Source organism: Mytilus trossulus, chromosome 10 (genome assembly GCF_036588685.1).
Source record: "Mytilus trossulus isolate FHL-02 chromosome 10, PNRI_Mtr1.1.1.hap1, whole genome shotgun sequence".
Classification (NCBI taxonomy): Eukaryota; Metazoa; Mollusca; class Bivalvia; order Mytilida; family Mytilidae; genus Mytilus; species Mytilus trossulus.
The window spans coordinates 11,715,108-11,734,501 of record NC_086382.1 but is presented as its reverse complement, the minus strand read 5'-3'; the positions used below and the strand labels follow the sequence as shown (position 1 = coordinate 11,734,501).

At 31.1% G+C, this 19,394-nt stretch overlaps 1 protein-coding gene across 1 annotated transcript; it reads left to right on the top strand.

Annotated features, from left to right (window-relative positions):
- Nucleotides 1-11,576: 11,576 nt before the first annotated feature.
- Nucleotides 11,577-19,048, top strand: LOC134687695 (carbonic anhydrase 4-like). The gene is made up of 9 exons (XM_063548152.1): nt 11,577-11,586; nt 12,047-12,100; nt 12,405-12,437; nt 13,220-13,396; nt 14,017-14,165; nt 16,691-16,762; nt 17,512-17,575; nt 18,075-18,232; nt 18,755-19,048. The coding sequence occupies exons 1-9, from the start codon at nt 11,577-11,579 to the stop codon at nt 19,034-19,036; spliced, it is 999 nt and encodes a 332-aa protein (XP_063404222.1). The 3' UTR covers nt 19,037-19,048.
- The last annotated feature ends 346 nt before the right edge of the window (nt 19,049-19,394 follow it).

Sequence of the window (19,394 nt, the reverse complement as noted above, 5' to 3'; positions counted from 1 at the left end):
CATTCATTTTTTCCGGAATCATAAAGTTTTGTTAAATTATCAAATTTCCTCGTGTGTTTTTTCCGAAAATTGAAAATATGTAAATCATAGCTAGCATTGTAGTAACAAAGTTTGAATACTACCTGACCAAAATAAACAAAACATTGCGTGGGGCTCTCTTAAATTATATCACCATGTTAACGTATTTTCTCCTTGGAGTTATTATTTGTTATTATTTGTTGAATTCTGCAGTATTGGGAATTCAATGTTCTCAATTGTTTTCAAACCATTATAAAAAGACCTGCATTGGAGTATATATAAGCTCTAAACTAGATCAGGATCATGCACAGCTAAGGTGTACATTAACTACCTCAGATATACTGCAAAGTTCAAATGTACTCTTAACTGATCCTAGACTTTGAAAGGGGTGCAATTCCATAAAATAAAAATAAAAACAGATGCGTCATGTTACGCTTGTCGATTTGCAAAGAATAATTAAATTTTAATAACTTCTCAATGTCATATTACAAATTCATTAAAAAAAAACCTAAAGGGGGGTTAAGTTAATAGATATAAACCCGTCACCAAAGTTCGTAACTGCTCAACGCATTGTCTGAAAACTGGAATATTCCACCTTTTTAGCTCACCTGGGCCAAGTGAGCTTTTCCTATCACTTTGCCTCCGGCGTGGTCGGAAAAAATCTTCTCTGAAACTATTGGGTCAAATTAAACCAAACTTGGCCACAATCATTATTGGGGTATCTTAATTGAATAATTTGTCCGGTAATCCGGCCAACCAACCAAGATGGCCGCCGTGGCTAAAAATAGAACATAGGGGTAGAATGCAATTTTTGGCTTATAACTCAAAAACCAAAGCATTTACATCAAATCTGACTGGGGTAAAATTGTTTATCAGGTCAAGATCTATCTGCCCTGAAATGAATCGGACAACCCGTTGTTGGGTTGCTGACCCTAAATTGGTAATTTTAATGAAATTTTACTGTTTTTGGTTATTAATGCAACATTTAGATTTCAACAGTACTAGTAGTTATAGGTGTCTACACAATATGTCAAATTCTAAATCATTACTAATTTATCTATATAAAGATTTTCTTGAGGATTAATTAATATATAGTTGGGATCCTGCTAACATATTTAAGTTAAATTGCACAGGCTAAAATATTTAAGCTAAATTGGGCCAGGCACATACATAGAGAATGTGGCGGGGTTAAAATTAACCCTGCCACATTCTCTATGAATGTGCCTGTCCTAAGTCAGGAGCATATAATTTAGTGGTTGTCGTCTGCTTATGTGTTACATATTTGTTTTTCGTTCACTTTTTGTAAATAAATATGTTTTCTTGTTTGAAGTGATTTACATTGTCATTTCGGGACCTTTTATAGCTGACTATGCGGCATGGGCTTTGTTCAATATTGAAGGCTGTATGATAACCTATAGTTATTGTTTCATTTTGGTCTCTTGTATGTGAAGAGTTGTTTCAATTTGGCAATTATACCACATCTTCTTTTTTATATTAACAGAAATTATCAAAAATAAATACATGAAAGTCGAAAAATATTATATGGCATGTATGACAGAAAAAAAGGGCTCCAGAAACGTTTTCCTTAAAGGTCAGATGGTCCCTTTTAAAAAGGAGTAGGTGCGATAAGGGCCGATTTTGGCCTCAAATTTCAGGTTCATCAAACGAAATTTTTTGGACACTTTTTAAACACTCAAGAGTCTATTTCAATTGATTCGATTAGTTTAAGTGAAAGATTTTAACTGATTTATTCATTACAAACGCTCTGATTCAAGCTTAAATATGAAAAATCTATCAAATATACCAAAAAACGTATTCATCCTCAACCTTTATATATGTTATGTATTATCATCAAATACAACTTACATTTCAATATTATGAATGAACACGAATACGGCCACTTTTATTTTAGACGGAAACCGTCTATAGATTAACCAAAATGCTAAAATTTTGAAGATTTCAGTAATTTAGCATAACGTTATGATGCTAGATCGCGATATTTGTGCATTGTATTTTTAAAAACAGCTCATATTTATTTAGAAAAGGCATTTTTCTTTCCAAAATATAGCTTAAAGATTAAATTTTCACATATTCCGAAAACTGCTATATTTTTGGGCCAAAAAGGGGTCTTACTGAACCTACTCCTTTCTTCACTTAACCAGGTCATTTAAGGTAAACTATATATACAGTTCTAAACTCAGTGGCAGATCCAGAACTTTTTGTAAGGGCTGACACTGACATAAAGGGGGGCTGCTCCAGTCACACTTCAGTGATTCCCTATATAATCAACCAAATTTTTCCCACAAAAGGGGGGGCGGGCTCCCCAGGATCCGTCTATGAAACTGATCTGGTTCTCGGTTTTAACAATTTTTAAAGTATCATACAAAGAAAAGTCACGCAAAACGGGCATAACTCGGGAACAGTTAAATTGACATCAACTAAATTCAAACTTGATCTCTGTTTTGTGGTAATAAGCATTGTGTATATAATGTTTCATAAAATTTGGTTGAGGCAAACTAAAATAAGAAAATAGAAACAAACTTCCTGACGACTAAAGTACTGACGGACATGGGTGAAACTTATGATATGAGACAAATCTTCACAAGAAACGAATTGAAACAGAAATAAATAACCATGTGTCACCCTACGACCTTCAACAGTAAGTAAAGCACATACTACATAGTACCATATGAAGGCTTTGTAAACAGATATCAAACTAGTTGAAAAACAAATTACTTAAAATAAAAGATCATGATTTTTTAATCAGTAACTGTTGTTATGTTATTTGGCATCTGTCAATCAGTTCATTGATTTTTTTCCGCATATCAAAGAAAAACAGGAACATGTCTTAATGGTGTCTTCCTCCTATTCACACTTTTTTAAAAATCACGATTTCTTCAATAAATGTTTTGATTATTTATAAATTGTTTTTATAACAATCAAGTTTAATTTAAAATTCACCTAAACGAAGTTTGATACACTGTTCATTTACAAACTGGGTTTTACTGAGACTACACATCATCTAAAGGGATGGCAAAGCAAGTCGACGAAACATTCCAGCACCCGCGACCAAACATTTTAAACAAATAAAACTACTGAAACATGAGGAATCTAGGCCTCAACCATTATTCACTATGCAGCATTAATACTCCACCAAGAAGTAACAACAGTAGAGTTTGGCGATGCAGCCACCCACCTTATTCACGTTGATTAGAACTACTCAAGCTAGCGAACAATAAGCCAGCGATAGATTAAAAAACTTCAATAGACTAATATACGGTGAACTTCTGATGTGTGTGCTACAATATTAGTATTGTTTGTTTCATATTATAATGCTTGTGTGACTTTACTTTTGAATTTGTGTTATAAAAGAAATATAAGATAATTTGCTACATTTCTTTATTTCGATTGTTTATGCTACATGTATATGGTCACGTTTCTATCTCTTTCACTTATTCATAATTTCCATTATCAATTTTCTTCCATTTCTTTCATTTTTATTTGAATTAAAAATACAAAATTCAAACATATACAAAATGACCTATTTCCTATCCCAAAAAACATTGGCCAATTAAAAGTTGATTAAGGATAATCCTTTGTTTGCATATGTTTTCCTCCTATTCCCACATGAAATTTTAAATTTTCTTACCAGATTTATAAAAAAGCGGGAATAGGAAGAATGAACCGTCTAAATAATGTTGAATATCTTATTTATTTATGATTATTTTTTTCTATAAAATTCGATTTTTTTGCATTAAATATCTGTCTTTACCATAATATGTAAAAATAAAATATATAGCAGCACTCCTTCTAGTCTTTAGTAGCATTATATAGGTCTTTAGTGCACTAATGAGTCCTTAGCAGTGTTTAGAAGTACCATTTACTTTTACGATTCTAGACCAAAATAAAATTTGAATTTTGAGATATTAAGAAAAAATCCAGGAATACAAATTTTTAAGGAAACCATGCACCAAATTCAGCAGTCCTACATTATTAACTGTCTCTCCATCTAAAATGTCTATGCCATACTTAGTTATTACAATAACCAAATGACCCTTTCATGAAATCAAGAGATATGAGTTGAAAATATAGAGAAATATGATTGCTTGTTGAAAGAAGTCCATTTACAGGGCTGCAAAACAGATATTATAAAGTACAAAATAGTTTGTATCAAATCTGAACTTTTTTGTTCCCATGGTAACCAAAAGCAGATCAATTGTAAATTAACTATTTAACTGTTGAGTATAAAATTCAAACTCCATTATTTATATGTATATAATACCTAGAAAACCATGTATTTGATGCTGATTCTGAATTAATTCAGCAATTTCAGACCGGTTGCTAGGGCTTTTTTTGGTTGCTATTGTCTTTTAGCCACTTAAATTAAAGCTTATATAATTTTTTATCATTTTCAAACAAATCATAAGTTTTATTGTCTGTTAGATTACATTAATATAATTAAAATTAGCAAACATTTTGATAATGAACCAGTATTGTGTTTTGTCATTTTTATGAATTTTACCAATTTTTGTTGCCATGGTAACAAAAAATTTCAAAAAAACCCAGATGTTTTTTTCCTGTTTTTTATTATTCAATGTATCAACTTTAAGATGAAGTCATAGTTTATAATGAACTTGTCTGATCAATGTCAATTTTTCTTAATTTAATATATGATATTTAAGCTATTTTCAGAAAATGTCAAAATACGGATTTTTGCACCTTGTTAAATACCATTTTAGCCATATATCCAAAAAAATTTTCACAACTTCAACATCATAATATAAACTTCAAATAATGCCTAATAATATGTTGAAATTTTTTTCTTCTTGAAATTGTCATTATCATAAAATTGCTGCAACCAAAAATTAGACATTTTCCAATTTTCATGTCTGATTTCATCAGAAATTCCTCAAAAAAATGGCTGCATGTTTCCATAGCAACCGATCAACAAAATTAAAAAAAAAAGCTTGCAAACTTTATTTCAATCTTAGCTGACTATTATATAAAAGAATAAAGCAGTTCTGAGACATGACATGAATCACCCCCTGCCTGGATCTTACAAATAGCTGTACTTAAAATTTCAACTGTTATGAACATATGACGATTATAAAACATGAGATTTTTTTACATATTTTTAAAATATTTCATGACATCAATTTCCTCAACTTACGAAAATGTAACATCTGCAATTGACCTTAGATAGATTTGTCTATTATTTTTAGTTCCTTGTTTTTCATTTACGTCGTAGACTATTTTTTATTCTTATTTTGTTTTTCTAATTTTTTTCATAAAGTACCTATTTAAATATGAAAAAGGGGCTTTCCATTTATGAAATATATTGATTCATTCCACCACTGACAAAATGTGTGTTACGATATTTATTCACTGTATTTTATTGTTTAAGGTGGAAGACCTTGGTTCAGGGAGATAACTCTTTAAATCAGTTATGTGTTTGTAAAAGTCACGTTTCATAAATGTATGTTAAGCATTTACCTGAAATAGATTGAAAATAATCTATGTAACCTAGAAGCTTAAAATATATTTATGAAAATGGTTGACACAAACGTACTGATGATTTTAAGAGTTATTTCCCTTCACCTAGGTCTACCTCCTTAAAGCGCGAGGTGTGCCGAATTTTTTTTTAAATAATTGAAATTTAACTGTTGAAAGTGGAGAAATATCGTAATGCAAGAGTTATAGTGGATTAATATTTTTCCTTAATTATTTTTACCACCCTTTTCAAAGATTTCAAGAAAGTTGCGTTCCTTCTATGTGACATCATGAGGCATGGTAACCTTTTTTCATATTAAGCAGGAAAAAAACCCGAAACGTTGTCACAAACACAGTATTCAAAAATCCTTATAAAAATTTGGTTGTATTTTCAGGAGTTGATTTATCAATAAAAGACGGGAATGGAAAATCACTCAGGCCATCTTATTAGATGGATCTTCGTTTAGCTCATTACCAATCTAAACTATAGTCCTGGGGCCGTGTCCACGAAGCTGTCCTAGGACTAGGACAGGTCTTATGATGGTCTTAGGACACGTCTTAGTCCTAAGTCAGGTTAACGAAGGTGTCTTAAAAAAAGATATGTCCTAAATTTGGTCCTAAAGTTAGGATATATAAATAGGTGTCTTAGGATCATCCTAAAAGTTACGATGTCCTAAAACAAAATAAAAACAACAAATATGGCAAACAAATGAAAAGTGTTTGAAAGTTCATTAGTACCCATTCAATGTGTTTTCTAAATCAATCTTTATTGATTACTTCCTTACACTGACTAAACAATTACAAGAATGTGGTTAAATATACTTTTGACGTAAAACAAGTTATTGATTTTACAAAAAATGACCTAGTGTATTAACCTCCAGCCAACTGGAAATAATCTCTAGTATGTTGTACAGTGTTCAATAGTTAGTACTTCGATATTGACATAATTACAAACACTTGTCTTGCACTAATAAGAGAAATTTTAGTTTCCATATATGGTCATTTTAAACTTAAACGAATTGTTGGTACAACAAAAGGTAGTGCACTATATTTACTTACTTTTTGTTGAAAAAAAATAAATATACGTTCATAATACTAGAAGACCCCTTGAATTGGTACACACCATAAGGTCTTGCCCTGTGTCCATCGTGTATAAGTTCCAAACGTTTTAAATATTGGTATAGATATTTTGATACTTTTAAAGTCCGGTTATGCATGGTTCAATCCAGGGTCCAGAATACATAACGTACAAGTAACTGATCTATCTAATACTCAAGCAACCAATGCCATATGTACATGATGTAATTTATTATACTTTATTCAAAAGCTTGATAAAGAGGGGATGGTCTAATTTAATGTCTGTTGATTTAACACATTTTAAAATTTCAAATTAGCACTTCATACATATTGAATTTTCTGATTAAAACCCTGTATAATCTGGTGGCATCAACTGGTTACAATAATATACCAAATCAAGTTCTAAAATATTCTTTACACGGCCATATCTTTTTGTAAAGTCCCATGGTTGAACCCTAGCCTAGATTTAGACTATAACAAATTTTGTTTGGTTGATGCCTTATAGATACCGATATTTTTAAAAGTCAATAGACAGACATATTGACAATGAGACAACTCTACACAAAAGGCCAAATGACACAGAAAAAACAAATGACCGTACGGCCTTCAACAACGATCAAAACCCATACCTCTTCACCATGTTTATATTTTAGGTTCAGCAATGTGTAGGAATTCTTTTGTTATATGATACAGTGATTGGGGTCTTAGTCGCTTTTAAAAAAACTCATCATAAACTCTTACACTGTCCACTCACATTGTCCTACATTGTCCACAGAATTAACGTAAAAAAGAAGGGGAAAACAAAATGATACCAATAAATCAAACACAAAACAGTAAAAGGTTTGAACGTTCATTGGTACCTACGCGTTGTGTTATCTAAATAAATGCAACAGTAATATACCGCTGTTCAAAACTCATAAACCCATGGACAAAAAACAAAATCGGGGTAACAAATTAAAACCGAGGGAAACGCATTAGATAAAAGAGGAGAGCAACGACACAACACCGAAACAGACCAAGCATCAGACAAAATACCACGAGAATAACAAATATAACATCAAAACCAAATACATGAATTTGGGATAGACAAGTACCGTGCCATGTTTTATCTTAATATCTCAAAAATAAGAGAATACAAACGACACAACGTAAAAATGCAATACACACAGAAACGAACAATAATATAACATGGCCATCTTCCTGAATTGGTACAGGACATTTTTAAAGGGGAATAAAAATGGTGGGTTGAACCTGGTTTTGTGGCATGCCAAACCTCGCACTTTAATGGCAAAGTTAAATATAACATTGAAATGACAATATAATATTACAGGACTACAATACAAATAAATAGGAGAAAATAATAGACAAACAAACACATGATTAATAGATAACAAAAAGCATCAGGTTTAAAATTCAATACGCCCAAAACGCGCCTCGTCCACACAAGACTCACCAGTGACGCCCAGATATATGATCGAAAGTGAAAAAAGTACAAAGTTGTACAGCATTGAAGATCAAAAGTTGAAAAAGGTTGTGCCAAATACGGCATTGTTTGTATGCCCGAGATAAGAACATCCTTATTATATAGAACAATTCATGCTATTGCAAACAGTAAATTTTATCAAATGAATATAAAAGAGATATACATAATGAAACTGAAGTATTAACTTATTACAGAAAACTAAACCCGAATACATAATGCTAAGAATGCATATTGCAATACTTATTAATACCAACACAGAAAAGACACACCCGAATCAGTCCAGGCGTCACCGCAATAAATCATAAAAATGACGTCACAAACGATTGTGAAAAGGCACAAACGTTACGCCACATTAGAATTTATGAAATTTAGAAACAGCATGACGTCACATATGAAAAACTAAAATTGAAAAGTAAGATAGAATTAGGATTGATTTAAGATTATATTAGAACTAAATACTGATATTACATTTAAACAAAATGCATATTGCAATACTTATTAATAGCAATTAACTGTAATATATATATATGTCCAGTTTGTTATGAATCCAACTTTAAACGTAAATAATCGTTCAAAATTAAATATAATTAATAAAGGCGGTGATTAATTTTTCTATCCGTAACACCTAAATATAATAAAAAGACGTTTACACATTTGACAAAATCCGATGAGAATTACAAATATTACATTAAACATTTAAACTAAATACATGAATTTGGGATAAACAAGTACAGAAACACGTCTTATAGTAATGCGAATTCACATTCAGCAAAACAGTCACAATCGGGAATAAGTCACGTTTGGTAATTAAAAGATTAGACGACATAATGACAAACCACAATCTACCATTTGGTAAAAATGTCCTAAGCTAGTTTGGTCAAAGTCACATCGTATGGATCCACCAATTCGTGATGGTGTCCCTAAAATTTTCGGAGTGTCAATTTTAATCTGTTTTCCTCATAACTTTGTTGGAGCAGTTTCTGCGTAAGGAGCACACTCCTGTATATGAAGTCCGAATAGTGTGAACAAGCACGTGAATAACGTATCAATTGTGATATGTAAACACTATACGAAGGGGCAGAGGGTATGTTACTACTGGGAAATGGGAAATTGATAATTGGGAAGTTGAAATCGTCCCGTTTATCAAAGATTTTCGTGTGAAGTCGTCCATCTACGTCAATATTGAGGAAAAGATCAAGGTATGAAGCAGTCCTTCTAGTTTCAGTAGTATCCTTAATTTCAGGTTCATTGGTACCTACGCGTTGTGTTATCTAAACGGTTTTATGTTGGTAACTACCTCGCAATGATTAAACAATTACAAGTATATGTAAATATATAATTCTGACGTAAAACATATTATTGAGTTTACAAAAAGTGACCTAGTGAATAAATTAAACCTACATTTAACATGGGGAAAAAAATTATATCGTTTTCTGATATTACTAGTCAGTACTTTGACATATATTTCTTGCACTTGAAAAACAAGTATCAGTATGTATATATAGAAAGTTCGAACTCAATGAATTATTGGTTTTACAAACGGTAATGCACTTTGTTGACTTACTTTTTGTTGCAAACATAATACTGTAAATTCAGAAATTATTGCGAGGTTTTTATTATTGCGAAAAATGCGACAGAGTTGAAAACGCAATAATTTAACCTCGCATTTTGAACTATTTTATATGAATTAACCAGGATTTTTCTCAAAATCGGAACAATTAAAATCGCAATTAAGTCTGAAATGACAAAATCGCCAAAAAAAATGCACGCAATAATTTCTAAATTTACAGTATTATATATATTTTCATAATAAATGTTAAAAACTCATGAATTGGTTTTTAACCTACACATTGTTGGAAACATATATACTGTAATATATTACAAGAATAGGTTTTACGAGGTTTGGTGACAGATGGAGAAGAAGAAAAAAAACTAGAGACTACCAAGAGCCAGTGTTGCTCATCTGTATCGACTGCTTGTGTTGAAAAGCATGTTATAATGCTAAAAATTCTAGTTAAAGCAGTTCATCCTGGTGTAGTGTTTCAATTGTTATTGAAGATCCCTTATATTTTTTTGAGTTCGTTTTCCATTCTAAATTTACAATTGTCCCTTAGACTTTCGTAAACCCCTATAGTATATATAGCTATTTTAAGCGATGCAGGCCAACATGGTTGGATGACAGAGTCAACGGATCCATATTTCAATGTTTTTTTTCCAAACAATTTATTACAAATGGCAATAACTCCTTGAGGGATCAATTGACAATTTTTGTTAAATGACTTTTGTAGATTGTAATCAGCTGAACATAATTGCTGATATATTTCTGACCTTATTAAGGTTTTAAACTTGTTCAGATAAGATCTTAATTTTTGGTTTAGACATACGAGCCAACAACTGCATCCGTTTGTTCTATTCTTACCTATGGAGGCCATCTTGGTTGATATTTGGATTCATCGGATACATTTTCTAAAGTAGGTACTTTAGGATGATTAAGGTCAAGTTCAACGACGACAAACGACAGCCGCCAACTTATGAATAAAACAAGTAGGCCCTTTCGGTCCGGTGAGCTAAAAATGAGTTTTAAGCTATATTTTAATAGTGTGCAAGAAGGGGTTTTAAAAAGCTTGAATAATATATCAGTATCAATATGCATTTTTTCTTTTTATCGGCAAATAATCTCATTTTTTTCTCCTTTTTTTTTTGGAAATAGGAAGTAAAAAATAATAGTAGGTAAAACTTCGTTTACGCAACGTTGGGATAATCTTTTGTGAAATGAATGAAATCGCATGCAGTTCGTTGATAAATTGAAGCGAATAGAAAAGAACACGTGAAGTTATTGCACTGATTAATGACTTAATTGCCAAGCATCAAGTCCTGTCGATAACAAATCAGGCAGTTAGTTCAAAGTGAAAAAGTACTCAGTGCCGATATTTTTTATAAAAACAATACATGATAAAATCCACCTTTTGCACGAAAGATATTTTTGTCAAGAAATTAAGAAGCAAATATAGATTATGTGTCGAGGGAAAAGAAATAACAGTTGTTCATCGATTTGATAATAAAAAAGAAAAATGATTAAAACATATACACAGACGTATTGAAATTCCTCCGCAAATGCACAAAACCCGTAGATAAACTGAGCTAATATTCAAGTTCCATACATTGTTTTTGAACTAACAGAACTTTATATAGAAGTAAATTTAAACAATCCTGTTTCAATTATCACTTGATGTAAATCATTTGTTTTGTTTTTTTTTGTTGGTAATAGTTATTTTTTCTAATTTATTAATTATTTTGACACAGCATCTTAAAATCGTATTCTCTTCTCTTAAATCAACATCTGTCTAGGGTTCAAAGAAATAATGGACGATTTGATAAGGTAATTAAATATGTATAAAACATTTACCATAGTATGAACCTATAGGTGGATCTTGGAGAGAGTAATTTTAACTTTATTTTCCCTCTCTTCTGCCACATTTACCCCAGGCGTGACAAAAAAGAGGGAAAAATGACCACAAGTAAGCATATAAATCAAAATCAGAAAAAAACACGCCAAAATTGTGTGATACAAATCATAAATTGGATAATAAAAATGATAAATTCACCTGCTAGTTAACTGTATATATTTCACGTGCTGCATCAAACATAAGACACTGATCTATTTTTTATGAAGTTCCACATCAAAGGGCGAACTTAAGTGTTCCTCTCCAATGATCACGATGTAACAATCGTTGTATCGAAAGTTAGAATTGCAACATTGTTTTATCTGATTGGTCTAATCAACTTTTAATACAAGAATGACGGCATCCAAGATGTTACCTGGATTGACATCATTGATATATATATAAACGTGCAGTCTGACAATTATATATACTACGAGATAAATTTTCAAAAATTGATATATTTGAATTTTAAAAGTGGAAATGACATCTAACGTTATGTTACTCATTTTTTGTATAGAAATAATTCTTTTTCAAGCGAATGAGGCAATTGAAGAAGTACAAGCGAAAAAGGCGGCTAGAGTGATTGAAGGTAAGATACTTAATTTGTTGAAAACTTTTAGAAAGGTAATTTAGATAAGATTTCAGTATGCATATTTAGTCACTAAGATACTCATTGTATGGTTGTAGTATTTCTCCAGCTCAAAAAGATTATCCAGAATATGCAAATTAATTGTTTATTAGCAGTTTAAAGATTAAATGCATAGATATATAAAAATAATTATCTTCAAATCATAAGTAAATGTTCTTATATTTACCTTACTAATTTTTAATCATCAATATTGATGGTAAAATCAAATCAGAGAAGAAACAACTTCTCATTTTTTTTATTCTAGGTCCTAACTGGGGATATTATCAAGGCGGTATTCGTGAGTAGATAATCTTAACAGCAACTAAATAGATAACGTTATTTACTGATATTAAAATCAAAAATAAATCTGCATTCGAAATGTTTAAAAGTCGCATGTCATTATTAGTTTCTTAAATACACATGGATTGTTATCAAACATTTTATATACATACTTATAACGTTCCAATGTGAATTCTCCAACCCTGCGTCCAATCCAGTGTATCTTGACACTGATTAAAACAATACGTCATAATATGATGCATTACGAAAATGTTCATATAAATCCTTCACTTATTTTTTAGATACTATTGCGAAAAATATTTTGGCATCTTATGAATGTCATAAAAGCACAACTTGCGATACTGTGCATATTATGCTTATTAATAATAACAGAAAAATCAAATGAATATTTAAGGAAAACAATATTTATAAATCTTTCGTAAGTATATGTGCAATTAAGCTCATAAATACATTCATTCATTATATGTAAATGTGCTGAAGAAAACTACCAAATGCATTCTGTAAAACTATCTTGCATACATTTACACTGTTGCAGCTAAGTACATATTAATAATTTATCGAAAATCTATTTCACTATATTAAATTTGTTTTCGAACACCTCGTTCATGAATGCAGATAACTTTAAGGACGAGGTTAAAGTCGTTATCTAAACTATTCTGCCACGATTGGAAATTAAAAACAACATTTCATAAACTTTTAGCCATTTTCTTACTTGTGTTCATTGAAATCATTGCTACATTATCATTTTAACTTTACTAAAATGCCATTCTTGTATTTTAGCGCCACCATTTTGGTCTTGCTTAGCAGGTTCTGAAATGTGTGCTGGTACAATGCAGTCTCCTGTTAATATTGAAACACGTGACGTGGTAAAAAACAACAAGATTAGTCAGTTTTCTTTCTCTGGACTTCGAAAAACAGCAGGAATAAAAATGGAGTTGAAAAATACTGGTCTTTCAGGTATAGGTGTATGAACTTCATTTATTTAATCTTAACGTGTTTGATACATTCCACATTGTTTTATCTGATTAGTTTGAAACCTCATTCATCTGTTCTTCAAGTTTGAAGTTACATTACTTTCGACTTTCATGACACATCTTTTTAGGTTTAAGGGTTCTAAATGCTCTTCAAATTTGAACTTTTTTATTAGAGCGTCACTGCTGTTATGCAGACGAAGCGCGCGTCTAGCGTATCAAATCATCAGCCTTGTATCTGTGATAGCTAGTTAGGCCTTTTTTCTTTTTAATCATTTGTTTTTCTCACTTTTATCTATTTTCTTATTGTAGCATCTGTTTCATTTCACTCTATTGAATATTATTTTTTTTAAGTATTTTCTATTTTCAAATTTTAACATGTTATTATTCTCTGTTCCATTTATTGTTAAATTACTTTATTGTTATGTTGGGCTCAATATTTATACGTTATGATATATACATTGATCAAAACAAACAATGAGTTAATATGTCTTTATATTATTGTGTTTTATTTGAACAATAACGACGTTTTATTAAGTCCAATATCTTCTTACAAATATTAACATGTTATAAATATATTATATTATACATGTTATATGTTTACAGTTAAAGTACAGTTTCCTGATGTTCAGCCAATAATTAAAGGTGGAGGTCTATCGGGACCCCACCAACTTTTAGAGCTCCATTTCCATTGGGGAGATAATATTCAAAGAGGTTCAGAGCATACAATAAATGGACAACATTCTGCTTTAGAAGTACGTATACACAATGTATCATATTTCATTAGGTTATGATTGTATCAAGGTATGTCGTTTTACTATTTTTATAAATACATATTCAGAATGTATCGCAAGTATGTGATATATCAGCCCAGTACGAGAGTAGTCATCACTTATGTGTTGACTAGAGTTATCATTGATATATTCATAATTATAGATTAACTGTTAATAAAACTTAGAATTTTTAAATACTTAGGCTTTTCTACCTCAGGAATATATTACCTAAGCTACATTCAGCAAAACGTATAGGAATTTGTGGTCCTGAAATGCTTTTCAACTTCGTACCTTATTTGTCCTTTTTAAAAAATATATTATTTGAGTGTCGCTGTTAAGTCTTTTGTAGACGAAATGGGCGTCTAGCGTAAATACAAAATTTTAATCCTGGTAAGTTTATTCATAATTGGCACTTCGAAAATCTTTATCTAAAATTGATACTGAAAATTATGGGAAAATGAAAAAATAGATATATGAGATGATTGATACAAAAAACGAACATTCTAATGATAAAATACAAAATAAAAGTAAGCAAGACAGAAATTAATAAATACAGCTGACGAAAACAAAAGATTGAAAAAAAAAAAATTCTTAAAACAAAAGGTGCGCATTTACAAGTTAAATCACATGCTAACTAAATATAGTTCAGAATAAAAATAATATGCCCTGCAAAACAAAACCTACCACGGAATTGAAAAAAAAAATATTAAGTTAATCCACAATGCTTTACCGAATGAAAATTTGACAAAATAAAAACACATGTGTATTTTAACGGTGTTATCATGTTAATAACATGTTCAAAATAAACCTGCAATTGATTTAACAAATCGATACAAGAAAGGATTCAAATCAGGTCAATTGAACGATTTGTATCCGTGAACTGTAATTGTGAAACATAATCGATTTTGAAATATATTAATAGATATTAATGAATAAAAACAAATTTAAAAAAATAAAAGTCACACATATACCAAACTCCGAGGAAAATTCGAAACAAAATGTCCAAAGTCAAATGACAAAAGTCGAGGTGATTATATAGGCCGAGGAAAGATACCCGGGCCGATATGTAAAAGGCCATGTAATAATCTCTCTATCATAATATACTTCCAACAATTGGTTTTTATGTAAGTTACATAAAAAAAAACAGAAAAAAACATTATAAAGAAATTGATTTATGAATCTAAAAAAAACATGTAATTGTCCAACCATAGCATCATTACATTTACCTCTATATATATTTATGGTAATATTCTTTATAAAGCACAAAAATGTCAGTATTCTCCTCACAAACTAACAAAAGCTTTAAATAGACTTATTATAAGGGGATATAGTTACGATACTGTTGTCAGGTCATTAAAGATTGCATATTTTGGCTTTAACATTGATTCACTGATAGGGTCTTTGCATCGGAACTAAACACATTTATTTCTAAAAAACAGTTGTTGGCATGACACGGGTTATGTTCTTCTCATATATTTTATGATAGTATGATACTAAACCCCTAACGGGAGGGATTTTACCTAATATTCATATGATGAAGACATAATCTTTCAATCAGTTTAATTTAGGTTGGAGCTGGCATGTCAGTTAACTGCTAGTAGTCTGTTGTTATTTATGTATTATTGTCATTTTATTTATTTTCTTTTGTTACATCTTTTGACATCGGACTCGGACTTCTCTTGAACTGAATTTTAATGTGGGTATTGTTATTCTTTTATTTTTCTACATTGGCTAGAGGTATAGGGGGGAGGGGGGAGATCTCATAAACATGTTTAACCCCGCCGCAATTTTGCGCCTGTCCCAAGTCAGGAGCCTCTGGCCTTTGTTAGTCTTGTATGATTTTAAATTTTAGTTTCTTGTGTATAATTCGGAGTTTAGTATGACGTCCATTATCACTGTACTATTATGCATATTTTTAGGGGCCAGCTGAAGGACACTTACGGGTGCGGGAATTCTCGCTACATTGAAGACCCATTGGTTGCCTTCGGCTGTTGTTTGCTCTATGGTCGGGTGGTTGTCGCTTTGACATATTCACCATTTCCTTTCTCAATTTTATGGTAAAAGTCCCTATAGAGGCATTTTAAAACATTGAAAATGTGGAAGCTGGCAGCATAGAAGTATGAATAGTTATGATCATTATAACTACACGTTGTATTATGAGATGATTCATAATTTGCAATGGCATTTGTTAGCTTGTACTAAAAACTATAATCATTTTTAAAATCTATATCATTGGATTTAGCAATGTAAACATCTGTTTTTGAATAACAACTGGTTTACCAATTTGTCCATCAAAAAAATTGCCGTAAATTTTAACGTCATAATAAAGATATCTAACGCCACAGTGGAAAAGTAAACCGGAAATACAGGAAGTAACTTGCACGAGAGGCCCCTTATATGGGTTATCAGCCCGGTGGAAAATTATGGCATTAATACATCCGTTCATTACATATATGCATAAGCTATCATAATAATGCTAAGTATATGATTTTGTTTTTGTATTATAGGCCCATTTTGTGTTTGAACCAACAAAAGAAGGAACAAAACATTTTGCCGCAGTGATTGGAGTATTGATTTATGTAAGACCTTTTTTATTTATGTTTTTACAACCGCACTGTATACGGAACTCAACACCACTTGACTATCTAGATTATAACATATTGTCGGTTTAATGATGAGACGCAATAAAGTTTTATTTTGGTGAACATTGTCTCATTACCACATTTCTTTTTCACAAAATCAAAAGTAGGTACCTTTTCATGTTATGAAACGTAAGAAGTGACTTGTCTCACAAACAATGGTATTTTTAAGAGAAAAAAATCCATATGTTTCATTGACATTTAGGTCACACTTAATGGTATTTATCAATAATATCCCCCTGAATAAGTATGTTACCCGGATTTGTTTTCTCTCAATCTATTTCTGACAAATTTTAGCCTTCACCTAAGAGGATCGGATACATGGAACTTTGATGTGTGAAGAAATTGAAGATTGGAGATTATTTTTCTCTTTTGACTAATATGACTTAATTATCCAGTGGATTGGAAAGAACAAAAATAAGATAAATATTAATGTCATTCGATATCAAAAATGACACCATAATTATCTTAGAAAAAACTTCTACAACTAAATAACTGAACTGCATGGAACATTATAAACGGAAAAAGTACCTCATCAAAATGCAAAACCATTATCTCAAACATATTGAACGACTGACTTCGTATAGGCATATCCTTATATAAAAATGGTGGTTTAAACCTGTATTTTGCCAAACTCTCAATTGTAAAACTTTCTCGGTAATAAACATGATTGATTATTATCGTTACAGGCTGGAAGTTATAATCCAAATTATGAACATATAGTTTCTAAGCTGAAAGACGTAAGAAATATTGGTAAGTTTACATGAAACTACAGCCCAAAAATATAGTGACAATGAGTGAATGGGCATTTATTTATTGTTTATAGTTTTCTTAACAAAGGGGTAGGAGCACTAAAAACCATGGAACACACAATGCATTAGATAAAGTACAACCAAAGAAAGATAATAGTGGATAGACATTTATTGATCGTAAGTCCATTTATAAAAACAGATTTGTTTTCAAGAGAAGGTTATGAAAAAATGCTTAGAATATTAAAAAAAAACATGAGACAGAAAAACGTTCCAAATGATATGTAAACATCGTCCATAAACCAGCGAGTCTAGCTTAAATGTTTGGTTCCAAATGGGCCGCGTATGAACGTCTTTTCGCCAGCTGCTCGTTTTTTGTTTTTTATATTTTGTTGGGTGAATATCCATTTCTCCCTGTTTTAGACAAGTCTATTTTTTCAGTTCTTACATTCTAGAATATTGATTTAGAAAAAATCTTCCTGCTCGTATTTCATTTTTTACAGGTGACAAGACAGTCCTGAACACCGTTCCAATCATGGATCTGTTCCCAGAATCCACTCGTTGTTGGTATCGATATTGTGGAAGTCTAACCACACCACCATGTAGAGAGACAGTTATATGGACTGTGTTTGAACAAGGCATTTCTATGTCAGAAGACCAGGTAAATTTAAATTGAAATTTATAAACGAAAAAAAACAATTAAAATGTGTGATCACATTATTCTGATTCTATGTATTTTACTACATTTTAATAATAGGATATTCACCAATTATGTAAAATAATAATACAACATCTACAGAGTTATTATTAATATAAACACATGTTCGTCAACTGTGTAACAGCAAAGGGAAATAAGATAGTTATGGTTACTCGTGTCATTTGGTAAAAAATACTTTAAAACATCCACATTTACCTTTTATTTATTAGTGAATTTAAGATTAATGAATGTGTTCTAGAATTAAATGTAATACTATACTAATCACTCCAAAACAAGTGAGGTAACTTCAAGGTTTTGTTAATTGAACATCCATGGCTGCAAAATACGTAACCAAAGCGAGAAAATAACACATAGCAAATTTACTAAATACAACACAGCAAAATCACTTTAATGGACAATAAAGTTAGGGATTGAGCTGGTACAACTGCAGATTTTATTTATACTGTTATGTGTATATCTTTATAGATCAGTGAATTCCAGAAGTTGATGGGAGAACCAGCAGTATTTACAGAAGGGAAAAACAATATAGTTGATACATTTAGACCTGTTCAGCCATTGTTACAACGCAAGGTTTCATTAAGCTGCCCTCGTAGGGGAAAGAACTATTATGGACATAGTCATCGAAATGCAAACGAGTACGGTTGCATCAACCATGGATATGGGAAACGAAAAAGCCATAAGAAGTACTATAATCATTCATCTGGAACCAATAGCTGTCTATGGGTTGATTGGTATAGAAACCAATGAGTTAATGAGAGATGATTGTACCAAAACGTACACCATTACAATGTTGCATAGTTACGATTAAAAACCCCGTGAACATAATATGTTTTGTTGTTGTTTTTTGAAGCATTCAGCATTGTTTGATAGGCAACCACGACCTATTTTTTTAGGCTATTTCAATCATTGCATGATCTTGACGGAATGTACAGAATAGAAAAACTAAAATATAACGAAAACAAACTTTGGGCAAATAAACAAATGATGGCCAATTTGAGAAAAAAATAAGAATAAGCAAAGCGATAGAGAACCAGGAAGCTACAAAAAGGGAATACATCCAGACTTATTTCAAAAATAAGATAATTGTTTAAAGCAACCAAAAACC

Coding starts and splice junctions, on each gene's coding strand:
- LOC134687695 (XM_063548152.1), top strand. Junction 17,576..18,074: donor GAAAGACGTAAGAAATATTG/GTAAGTTTACAT, acceptor CATTTTTTACAG/GTGACAAGACAGTCCTGAAC. Junction 18,233..18,754: donor TTTCTATGTCAGAAGACCAG/GTAAATTTAAAT, acceptor ATATCTTTATAG/ATCAGTGAATTCCAGAAGTT.